This window comes from Engraulis encrasicolus, chromosome 17 (genome assembly GCF_034702125.1).
Source record: "Engraulis encrasicolus isolate BLACKSEA-1 chromosome 17, IST_EnEncr_1.0, whole genome shotgun sequence".
Lineage (NCBI taxonomy): Eukaryota > Metazoa > Chordata > Actinopteri > Clupeiformes > Engraulidae > Engraulis > Engraulis encrasicolus.
Window position 1 is genome coordinate 29,922,957 of NC_085873.1, and position 11,934 is coordinate 29,934,890.

General features: G+C 43.0%; 1 protein-coding gene across 1 annotated transcript; it reads right to left on the reverse strand.

The window, feature by feature from the left end:
• Nucleotides 1–69: 69 nt before the first annotated feature.
• pms2 (PMS1 homolog 2, mismatch repair system component) lies at nt 70–11,913 on the reverse strand. Its single transcript, XM_063220596.1, has 16 exons — nt 11,621–11,913; nt 11,251–11,390; nt 11,044–11,130; nt 9,787–9,889; nt 8,915–9,098; nt 6,896–7,063; nt 5,862–5,959; nt 5,444–5,543; nt 5,235–5,319; nt 4,201–4,347; nt 3,218–4,020; nt 2,758–2,858; nt 2,043–2,210; nt 1,627–1,727; nt 812–981; nt 70–508 (listed from the first exon to the last, which is right to left on the reverse strand). The coding sequence occupies exons 1-16, from the start codon at nt 11,629–11,631 to the stop codon at nt 365–367; spliced, it is 2,610 nt and encodes an 869-aa protein (XP_063076666.1). The 5' UTR covers nt 11,632–11,913; the 3' UTR covers nt 70–364.
• Nucleotides 11,914–11,934: the final 21 nt, after the last annotated feature.

Consider the following 11,934-nt stretch of genomic DNA (forward strand, 5'->3'; position numbering starts at 1 on the left):
AGTCACGTCAACACGTCAAGTCGGTATTTTATGCACATGACAAATTTACTTACACACTCAAAGCACTAGCAGATTTTGAATTACTTTATTGATTGAAAGCATAAAACTACATACAAAATATTGATAAAAGACACTATTTACCATATGTACATAAACTTAGTCTGACAAATATTTGGCAAAGATGTTATCCATTCCAAGCATTCACACTGGTCAGAATGTAAATAAGAAGTCACTTGAAGCTTTCTGTTAAAAGCACATCAACAAAAACAAAACATTTAGACATACTGACATATGCACAAAAAAAGCATTTCTGTCAAAGTATAAATATACTCAGACAGGACAACAATGTGGGTTTTTGACAGTTTCAATTCTGAGAAATTAGGTCCAGGTTTGCCAGGTGCCTCATGGTGGGCCGGCCATGTGGACAATTCCATGGCTGTTCAATTTCCCCCATGTGAGACACGAGCTTCCTCATCTCATGGACATTCAAGGCTGTACCAATCATCACCTAACAGAAAATGGCAAGACATTGTATATTTGTTACGGTTGTATTTTATTTTACAAACTCCATGCATGCACGCAAGTGGTTAAATACACACTTAGAGGTCTTTTTACATAATGCAATCTATGCTCCTCCAAAATAGTGAAAAGAAGTGGTCTAATGCCCTAAAGAGGCCTAATGTAGCTTAGTGGGATTCATTTAAAATCTGTAGAAAACGTATACAATAACATAATAAATATGAATGTTGTATGCTGCTGAATGCTGTAGAGCCCCTGTTGAGAAACACCATCCAAGATCCTTTTCACTCACCGACTTGCGGCAGGCCCTAGAGGCGAACATCTGCCTGACACGTGAGGGCCGGCACATCACCCCGGGGCTGTCGCTCAGCATGAAGATCAGCTCCTCGATGTCACTCGGCCCGAACGTCCAGTTCTTACTGGTGGGCAGAGACACCAGCTTCACCCTCTGCATCACTTGTGCTGGATAAAACAAAAAAATAAAAATGAAAACAAAAACAGCAAAATATGAAATTATGTCAGCCTGAGAAAGTCATGGTCAAGTTCATCATTAGTCTGATTACAAAGCAGTTAGGGCAGGGGTGTCAAACTCAAATTGACTGAGGGCCAAAATGAAAATCTGGAACAAAGTCACGGGCCGAACCCAACATTTATTTTTAAATTATGCATACATGCTCACAGTTAAATTTCACTCATAGGTAGATTTCACTCACATCATATATGGTAGTTAAAATGTCTCTGCACATCTTGTGACAGACCAAATTCCATGTTCAAGTCTTGTTACACTATACATTAATGGTGTAGGTGAGCCAACTGTAATACGCATTTGAAATTATCTCGCGGGTCGAATAAAATGGCTCCACGGGCCAGAATTGGCCCCCGGGCCTGAGTTTGACATCCGGCGTCAGACTTGAAGCCCAAAGGTTGCCGATTCAGCTCCCGAAATGCCAAGTTGGTGTGGGGAGTAATTAACAAGTGCTCTTCCCCATCCTCCTCCATGACTGAGATACCCTGAGCATTGTTCCGTCCCACCGCACTGTTTAAAACACTACACACAAAAACACAACAAAAACAAATGAATGAAAAAATAATGGCTGGTGCTCTTACCATCCTCATCTATCTGGAACTCAAAGCCATTTTTCCGGAAGATTTCGAGGTTATCTATAAGCACCGTTTCACTAACAGCAGTTAGTTGAAGATTCTGTGGCCTGTGGGGAAATTAAACTCTCAGTTTCGTCACAATCAAAGACACCATGCAACACATACAGCAGACGTACAAATGTAATCTAAAACAACACTGCATTTCAGTTTTTCTGATTAAATCATTTCATTTTGCTTCATGTTTGTTTGATGACTTGATAACACTTTATTTTATGGTGTGTTTTAGTGTAACTAATATTATGTACTTACATACCTACCGGTAATCCATTACATGCTTTGTTACACTGTACCCAATTAACGTGACGGGGAGGGTAAAATGAAGTGTAACCGACCATTCACTTCACCAAATGAAGAATACTTACACAATCAGCTTCTGTCCTTGTAGCACGTTGTGTTGCTGCAGCATTTCGAAGTTGTACTTCTCATCGGTGGCATGCTGGTCTACGATGAAGATGTCAGAGTTCAGTTTGGTGATGATGAAGCCCAGATTAAACTGCCCAAGAATCTCCATCTTCTTGAACATATCCTTGCTGGAACAAAAAGAAAAAAAACATAAATGAATAGATATCAGAATTCATGATGTATGCAAGACATAACATGGACGACACTTGCATCCATCATTACTTTATACTTAATCCTTTATTTAATAATTCTCTATTTTAGGGCTTTTTTTGGCCTTTATTTGATGGAACAGTTGGAGATGGTGATACGAACAAGTGGGAGAGAGATGGGGGCAGATCTGCAAATGACCCAGGCCAGAATAAAACCCGGGTCGCCCACATAGTAACCCAGTGCCCTACTGTTAGGCCACGGCAGGGCCTACTTTATCCTTTTTTAACATGTCTTAACATACTCCAAACATCTTCCCAAAATGTATTGCTGTGCCATAATGTGTCTGCTGAAGTTGCATAACCTTTGGGACAATATTAGGAGTATGTTTAGGTGTTTCCTAAAAAATGTCCAGAATCACGAAAACTGAACAAAAAATAAAATAAGCATCAGATACTGACAAAACAAACGTAGCCTATAGCCATACAACTGCATGTTGAAATTGTCCATAATTGTCCTTTAACTCACTTGATCTCTTTCTTGAGTTCGTCTTCAGCTGACTGGTTCTCCCCTGGGCTGATCTTGGCCCTGAAGCGCCGGTACATCAGCCCTCGGTCTCCTCTCGCCTTCTAACAAGGATACAAGGCTTTCATTTTTCACATACTGTACATATGAATGCTATGGAAGTATAACATTAATGTCACTCAAGTTGTTGAGGGGGAAAAAAGGGAAAATCAGTTATGATTAATCTGCTAAGACATGTGCTAAATGGTTACCGTATAAATTTGCTGTTACCGTAATAGTAATGACCAAGTCATAATGTATTACTGAAGACTCTGCATAATGTCACCGTAGTGAAGTCTTTTTTAATGACTATAACATTGGAATGACACACATTTTGAGTCTACAAAAACTAAAGAATTAAAATGAATAGCTGGGCTGAACAACCAGAAAGGCGTCCTAACGCAGCATCGCCATGGAAACTAACCCGCTGTTCCTGAAGCCTCTGCACTCTGCCCGACAGGTCCTTCATGCTGAACGGCAGCGCCACTGCTCTCTTCTGAACACTAGTCGCAGCATCCAGCTGACTACCAGTAGAGGTGATGAAGGAGGATGATGAAGATGCAACACAAACAGGACCTTCTGAGACTGGGTGGTTTTCATTGGACAGGCCCTCATCATCTCGCCTGGCTTTCTTTGCCTCTGGGCTGGAAGACTCTGAAGCATCCGCCTGACGTGGCTCCTGTGTCACGTCTTCTGCAGTGCGGTCCGCTGTCGCAATGCCGTCCTCCCTTTCCTCCCTCTTAACGCGGCTTAGGTCGGGTGAGTCCAGTTCTGATTTGGTGGAACACAAGCTGTCTGGTGTACCCGTGGTGGAGCAGTGGTCCGACATGCCAGAATCGGCTTCGCTCTCCGAGTGTTTATCGTACCTGAAGACATCCAGCACAGATCGTCTCTCAGAGGAAGAGGAGGATTTGAATGAGTCCTTTGGACAGTATTTCAGAGGGGAAGTCTTGCACGATTTGAAGGAGGTGGTCCTTTCCGAGCAGCCGAAAAATGACTGCATGGTCTTTTGAGTTGGCCCGGTGGGGGAGTCTTTGACGTTACCGTTCCTTGCTGTAGTGCTTGGAGAGTGCTGGCTAGAGAAGGCTGCTTTTAGGCCTGCTAGGTTGATGGAGGGTGACTGCTTTGGGATGGAGAAAGCAGGAGGAGCATCTCCACTAACTTCCTCTGAGGCAGCGGTGTCCCGGCTTTCAGCAGTATAGAATGGCTGAACCAGTCGACTTACGCCTAACAAGAAAAATTGTATTGGTTAAAAGTTAGTTAATTTGAAAACAAATACCAAAGAATGAAAAATCAGTTCAACAATGAGTTTCACCAAATGCTTAATGAGGTTGGCCGGCATAAGTATTGATCAAAGTGGACATACGTATGTAACAGAAATAGTGACAAGAGACAAGAGCTGCATACTGGGTGCTGGGTGGTTGGTGAGGCTGATCTTGTTGACGCCAGTTTCAAACATGGCGATCAGCGAACTCTTCAGGGTAGCCAGCAGAAGCTTCTCCTCCTGAAGGAAGATCTGACGCTTGTCTGGGGTGACATTCACATCCACACATTCTAGAAAAAAGAGGAGGGAGGGACCACACATTTCACATTATATTCTGTTGTTATTAAATGTCAACAAAACAATCATTGTGCAGTTCTACACAATAATGACCGCAAATAAAATTGTGCTGCAGGTCAGACATCCAGGCATGTCTCATGTCATCACAAATAATCAGGCATCCACCATATTCATTTGAAAATACAGGGGAATTATAGTCATTTAATTGCATATGTTGAGTGTCTTATTTTAATATTATTTGAATGTTATGTTAAATTATGTGAAGTGGCAACAAATAAATATGAAGATAAAGTGTCGGGACATGATAAGAAGCGATCTGATATTGCCACGATACTGGTCTGTCAGCTTTCATATTTCCCATATGTCATGGGAGAGAGCAATACTACAAATGCAGGGGTGATAGTGAAAAAAAATCCTGAGCCTGAACTTTTTTCCCTGCTCTAACAACGACGACAAGATACTGCATAGTGACGTAACGTAGGCCTATTTTGACACATTATATTCAAACATTTAATAGCCTGTGTATGACCATTATTCAAGCCTGATAGTAGAAGAAACCCCTGAACCTGTAACACTTTCTGAGATAAGAATAACCTAATGGCTAATTATTATCAATGTTTTTATTTTTGCAAACTCTGTCAAGCCTGAAATCAGGCATGGAGCCTGAATACTATCAGCCCTGCAACTGACCACATGAAGTTTGCTAGCCGTGTCCTCACATTAAGCTTAATTAAATTTTCCTCCAATATTGTAGGCGCTTATGTAAATATTTCCCCCGTTTCAACATGGTTGCACCCTTGCAGTGGCACCCTTGCAGTTGCATGTGGCAGTGACACCATGCTGACTTACCAAATTGAGGAGGTGACCAACGTGCACTCACCTGAAGCCACAGTGATGTTGAGGGCAACAAATGGATATTGGTGCCTGTTGTACATGTGGTAAACTTCATTCACCACCTTGGACACCTATGGTGTAAAAACGTAATAGATCAGGAGTTGTGAGCTAACTAGAAGTCATGATGAGTGCTTTGTTGTATTCAAAGAAACATTAACATGTTTAACACAATCAGTGAAAAATGTTTGCCATCACCTTTGGGGGATCACAAGGTCTTTTGTTGATGAAGAAAAACTGCCGGTCTGTTGAGCTTCTTCCCAATCCATGGTCACCTTTGGATATAAAACCGGTGATGCTGCACAAACACAAACAAAGAAAATCAACTTTGTTCAGACTAGTGTTTCTCAACGGTCTATTTCATGCTTCTGATGAGGTGAAAGGGCCATTGGGAGGCGTTTGATGGGGTCAAGGGGGCATTTGTTCAAAAAAGGTTTAAAATTACTGGTTTAGAAGCATGTATAGAGAGATACAGTCAATGTAGAGAATATTCCCAAACAAAACGTGCATAATCTGGGCACATGTTAGCCTGTGAAGCATCTGGACAGCTTCAAATGCTAAAACAACAACATTGCAAACAAGCACAGTCCGTCCATACGACGTCAGTCGGACATACGTAAATAGATCTGTGGGGGGCTCTGATCCGTTGAGTCCGTAGTCCTCCTTCACGGCATCAGTAGGACTGTGCTGCTGGAACGGGAGCAGGCTCTGGAGCTGAGGGGGAAACACAAAACAAAGGCAGCCTTTTCGTCATGGATAAGTACGTAAGACACGTCTAAGGCAGCGGTTATCAACCATCAGGACCCCAGGAGGGGTTACGGAGGTCCTACAGGGGGGTCATGGAGAGAAGGTAATACTTGCATAAAACCTATTCAATATAAATGAAGAGTTCAGATGCAAAACCCCCTAAGTGCCTTTTCAGAAAATAATCTTAATTCATTTTTATTTAATACAAAGCTATCAAAATTGCATTTTTAATTTTTTTTATTTATGTAATATAACTATTTATATGTATTATCAAGTACATGAACGTAAACCAAACCAACAACGGGGTTCTCTAAAAATATAGAAGTGCAGGTCTTCAGAAATGGAGTTAGGGTGTTTTGCATCTGAACTCTTCAAATATACATGTCTATGGGGGCAGTGCAACGGGACGGTACTATGCTCAGTGTAGTATCTCCATCATGGAGGAGGATGGGGAAGAGTGCTGGTTATTCTCAAACAACCCCCTACCAACCAACCACCTAGTGACACAGCATCAGAAATCCAACCAGCAACCTTAGCGCTACAACAATCCCTAACCTCCATCCAATTTTTACCATGTGTTAACTGCATGCAATACTATACAGAAAATAAATGAAAACATGGGTTCAACTAAATCTAGTACATCACAGCCTTTTGCTTGCGGCCTCTTGATGCGAGGTAACACCTCTCAAAAGCACCATTCAAAGGTCATTTTCTGATTTTCAATCGATGTTGAATGGGGAAAAAGCCTCAAAAAGGCTGACAGTGGGGAAACCTTATTGTTTTCTCCAGGGATGCAGGGTCGTGTCAGTGAAGCGAAGCCAAGAGCAAAAGGAGAGGACTGTTTGAAATGAACTCCCCCATCATCTCATCAATACTTGTAGTGAGGCCACAATCAACTGTAACCTGTTTAGGTCCAAACACGGCTCCGATGTTGTCCCTCATGCTGTTGCTGCCGCTGGTGCAGATGACGGTGTTGCGTTTGCCCTGGCCCACCTGGTTGGTGCAGGTGATGCGCACGCCCGTGGAGATGACGCAGTAGGACTGCAGCACGTGCATCATCTTCGCATACTCCTGAAAAACACACACAGCATGCAGAGGGAGAGTACTGTAGATGGGTTTTGAAGGTTCAAATCCGGCCAGGGTCATTTCCCAACCCTACCCCATCTCTCAATCTCCCAACCATTTCCTATCTGATAAAGGCACCAAATCCCTAATATATATATATATGTTTTAAAAAGCCCTCTGGTTCCAGAGAGTCCTGGAAACCTCTGCATTCAGGTTTCGTGTGACATGTGTCTCACCTTCTTTAAGATATTTTTATGGGCTTTTGGTCTTTATTGCAGATAGGACAGTGGAGAGTGACAGGAAGTGAATGTGGAGAGACAGGGTAGGGTTGGGAAATGACCCCGGCCGGACTCGCACCGGGATCCCCGTGGGCAATGTAAGCCCAAATGGGAGCAGGGCTCCAGACTAACTTTTTGCACTGGTTGCACTGGTGCGCCTAAAAAAATGTTTTAGGTGCACCAGCACAAAATTTAGGTGCACCCAAATGTTTTCACCACCCCATACACACACGCACCTCAGCTTTAAAAAATAATAATTAAAAATAATAACAATAGCAATAATAATAGCAACAACAATATAATAATAATAATAATTATTATTATTATTATTATTATTATTATTATTGCTATATTTTAAAAGACCTGGAGCCTTTCATGTGATAAAGGCTAGTCTTCCAAATGTGCTCCTTATAAAATACATGACAGTAGGCTACCTAACTAACACATCTTGGCTACAAGCAGTTTGGCTGGTAGAAAAGACCAAATTAGTAGCCTTTTAGTCAGTATGTGTTTGACTAGTAAGATCAACATACCAGCCTTTTCTGCAATAAGGCCACGGCACAAGCACAGAGTTACAATATGAAGATAGATTGATAGATAGGTAGATAGATAGATAGATAGATGGATGGATGGATAGTTTTTTTTTTAACAAACCCTGCTAAAAATTTCATGATTTTAAAAATAATTAGACACAAATAGCCTAGCCTATGTTTACAGTGGAATCTGAGGTGAATTGGGTTTTGTCTATTTCCCCGTTTTTGAGCGCTCTCCCTCTGCGTAATGATTGTGGTATCTTAGCAAGCGCTACGAACAGACACGACAGCACTATTGCGCTTGCTCGCTCGCTCGCTCGCTCTCTCTCTCTCTCTCCCCCTCTCGTGCTGTCTCGAGGTGCATGAACGATGCCCTGCCTACTGATAGGAAGTATGTAGCCTGCCCTAGTCGCGATCAAAAACTCTCACAGAAGTCCCGACAGACTAGCGTGTCACCTGTTGTTTGGCCAGCTCTGCACGCGGCTGAAACGGGCAATTACCCGCACCCGTCTGCGTTGTTGTGTGGCAATGTTTAATATCCGCTCAAGCCATTTAGGTTTTCCCCGTGATTGTGACTCTCTCGTGTTTAACATATCCTGAAGTGATTTTGCTGTTTTTACCGTGATTGTAACTCTCTCGTCCGTTGCAAAACTCGCCTGGTTGAGAACACAAAACTCGCTGGCACATGTGAACTCGGATAGTTGAGCGAAGTCGAACATTCTATTCTGAAACGTCGGGCTGCCTGTGAACGAGGAAGGGGGAGAAAGCTACCGGTATTTCAGCGGAGTTGAAGGAATGACCGCATCGACACGTTGTATTGTGTGATGATGGGCCACTACTGTAGAATGACTATTAATTTTATGTCCATTAAAACGGTTGTTTGGTAATTGATTTTGTTCTACTGATGGCTGGTCGCACCGGTGCGCCTAAAAATATTTTTTAGGCGCACCATTGAAAAAAATGGGCGCATATGCGACCAAATTGGTCGCACTCTGGAGCCCTGGGGGGGTTTCAGCGCGCTGCGCCACAGCGCCACCGTGTCTCACCTTCTTGATGTTGCGCTGGAACTCGCGGTGGCGTACGGGCAGCGTGTAGAAGAGCTGCTGCAGGCTGATGGTGGTGCCCTGCTGGCGGGGGTGGGGCGACCGCAGCGTCAGACGACCGCCGTTATCGAACACCAGACGCGTGCCCACCTGCGCGGTCTTGTGGCACGTCACCACACTCAGGTCACTAGAGAAGGGATGGGAGCAAAATAGGAAAAAAAGTAGCCTAGTAAACTAGCCCCGACCGCCAGCAGCCAAAATTGTTTTTTGCCTGCGAGTGGTTCTAGCCTCGGACAATGCCCCAGGCCCTGAAACTGGCGGACCAATCACAACGCAGGAGATTTGTTTTAATTCTTTGGATGCAAAGCGGACAGGGTTTTGAGGGAGTGACGACAAAGTGTTGGCCAATAGACACAGACACGGTTTGAAAAACAACTGGTTGTTCCCATCAACAATCTTCCAATGTCTCATTGATCGGGGCCAGACTAAATATTCACATTTAATCTCACATTTACTCTGGCTTGCCAAATAGAGTGGTTTTCAATAAAAGCTGGGGCATAGGGTCAGCTACAGCCCAACAGTCACCCAGTTGGTCTTGGAAGTAGAAGGTGGCAGATTCAAGTCCTATAACTAGCAGTGGGTGGTTTCCTACACCCTTGTCCATGGCTTAAAGTGCTGTTGAGGAAGGCAACACATCCCTCCGAGGACTGTCACCAAAATAGTATACCTAAATAACTGTAATTTTCTTACAGTTGATACAAAGGCGACAGCTATGTGTAATGCAATGTTGCATATTGGAATATAATTTGGTTAAGCACTGATATGCCTTTCCTGTTCACGGTTGTTGAAGTACTTCAGTCTGACTGCTAACATACCTGAGGGCACAGAGCGAGCTCAATGCCTCCCCGCGGAAGCCAAATGTCTCCACATGGATTAGGTCAGAGAAGTCACGCAGTTTGGATGTATGGTGCTTCAAGGCTGTGGGAGAGAGAACCAGCAGACAGTTTATTTACACAATCAGATGATTTATAACGTTCATTAATTCATTTTATTATATGGTGTGACGTCATCGGTCGAATGCTCCATTCATTTCAACGGGGCTCCCCAACGTTCGCACGTCTGTTATTTTTCGATAACGGACGGGTTGGTCTATAACAGACCGCTGTCAATGGCAACAAGACTTTTCACTGCTAAAGCGACTTTTCAACAAGACTCTAATCAGCTGCTGTGATAGACAACACCTGTTGTCCTGGCTACCTAGCTGTTGCCTAGCGGTGTTCCACAACGGCACTGTTTTGTTTTGCGCAGCAACAATCTTTTGACATTAAAAACTACAATAGACTTAACATTAAATTGGCCTAAAGAAATGTCCCCGCCATGTGTGAATCATTTAAGTATATCCATATAATAAGCGGGTTAACTTTCGGCGAGTCGGTCGCTTTGTGGAATAGCAGCACTTCAGAGAGAACAAGACCCCTCCGCTCCGCGTCGGGGTCTAAAGATTCTCTCTGTCGTGCTGCTATTCCACGGTAGCGACCTTCTCGCCGAACGTTAACCCTTACGTAATCCCATTAGCTGGNGCTGTCGTGCCGAAAAGTGAGTGCCTGCCAGAATACGAGTGCCCTCATTGAAACCAATGGAAACCAATGACCAATTTTTCAGACATTTGTTACCCATTTTTGCAGATAAATCCGACACAATTTAAGATGGAAAGCCTATCAATAAAGAATCTGCATTCCTTCTGGAAGTATTACAAAGAACTGGTTACAATTTCAGTATTATTTCCATAAAAGAATCGAAGAATTGTCATAACAAATGTTACAGTTTCATTCAAATAGCTCATATTAAGTGGAGGACGAGTAATGTTTCATAAGCATATTTTAGTTCATAAATTATGTAATTCATTCTGCAAAAATGTGTATAATTTTCTCTCAAAAAATGTCATTGGTTTCAATGAGGGCACTCGTGTTCTGGCAGGCACTCACTTTTCGGCACGACAGGGCAATGCCACTTCGTTAGTCAAGTCAAGTGTAATTTCAAATTCTTACATTAACATACATCACACACAGAGGATCTGTTACTGAACAGTCATTTCTGGAGTTGAGACTGGAAGCATTTGTGCGTCGTCTTACTTAGCCCTTCAAAATTGTCCTCTTCGACTCCACTGCCATTGTCTGACACCTCCACCAACTCTGCTCCATTTTCCTTCAGCTTGACCTCTGTGATGAGGTGGACACACAAATACATAATTTCAGGGCAAGTGCCTTTGCATAAAAAATAGCTGAGCGCTTAGATTTATTTATCAAATGAATTTTCCAAACCAAAATTGAGTTACCTACCAACATTGGTGGAACCTGCATCGATGCTGTTCTCCACCAGTTCCTTGACAGCTGTTGCTAAAGTCAACACAACCTGCCCGGAGCAAATCTGATGGACTGAGTGTTTGTCAATGGCCTTGATGGCGCGAGCTGGCTCAGTGCTGAGAACAGAATTCAATGCGCGTGGATGACTTTATTATCCTTTGTCATATTCTACAAATGGACAAGTTTATTAAGTTTTGGAATTTAAGATGAACCTACAGGTAGGCCTGCAGTGTGTCAACCAATGAGTCAGATGTTCCAATGAATGCAAGTAACCACACGTTTACTTTGTTTTGAAATGTCTGTGATATATAATTGGGTCTATTTGTTGTTCATAAAGCATACTCACCAGTCTTCCATTACTACACTGTTGTACAGGTCCAAATACTGCCACAGGAATTATTGTGGGTCTTCCCAACTTTTGTTTGGGAAACTTAATCGAAGCTAAATAGCTAGTCTAGGGTGAGGTTAGCTTACGCCACTTCTTCAGACATTGTAAACACATTCACGCGACAGTTTTGAAAATCACACACAAACCGTGCAACCATTGGGCTAAATAAGAAACATAGCGTGGCATTTTTCATAAAAACATGCTGTGGCAGCGTCAAACAACAGCAGCGCCGCTGTTGTGTTCCGCGCGCCAGTACTACGTCAGAAAAATCT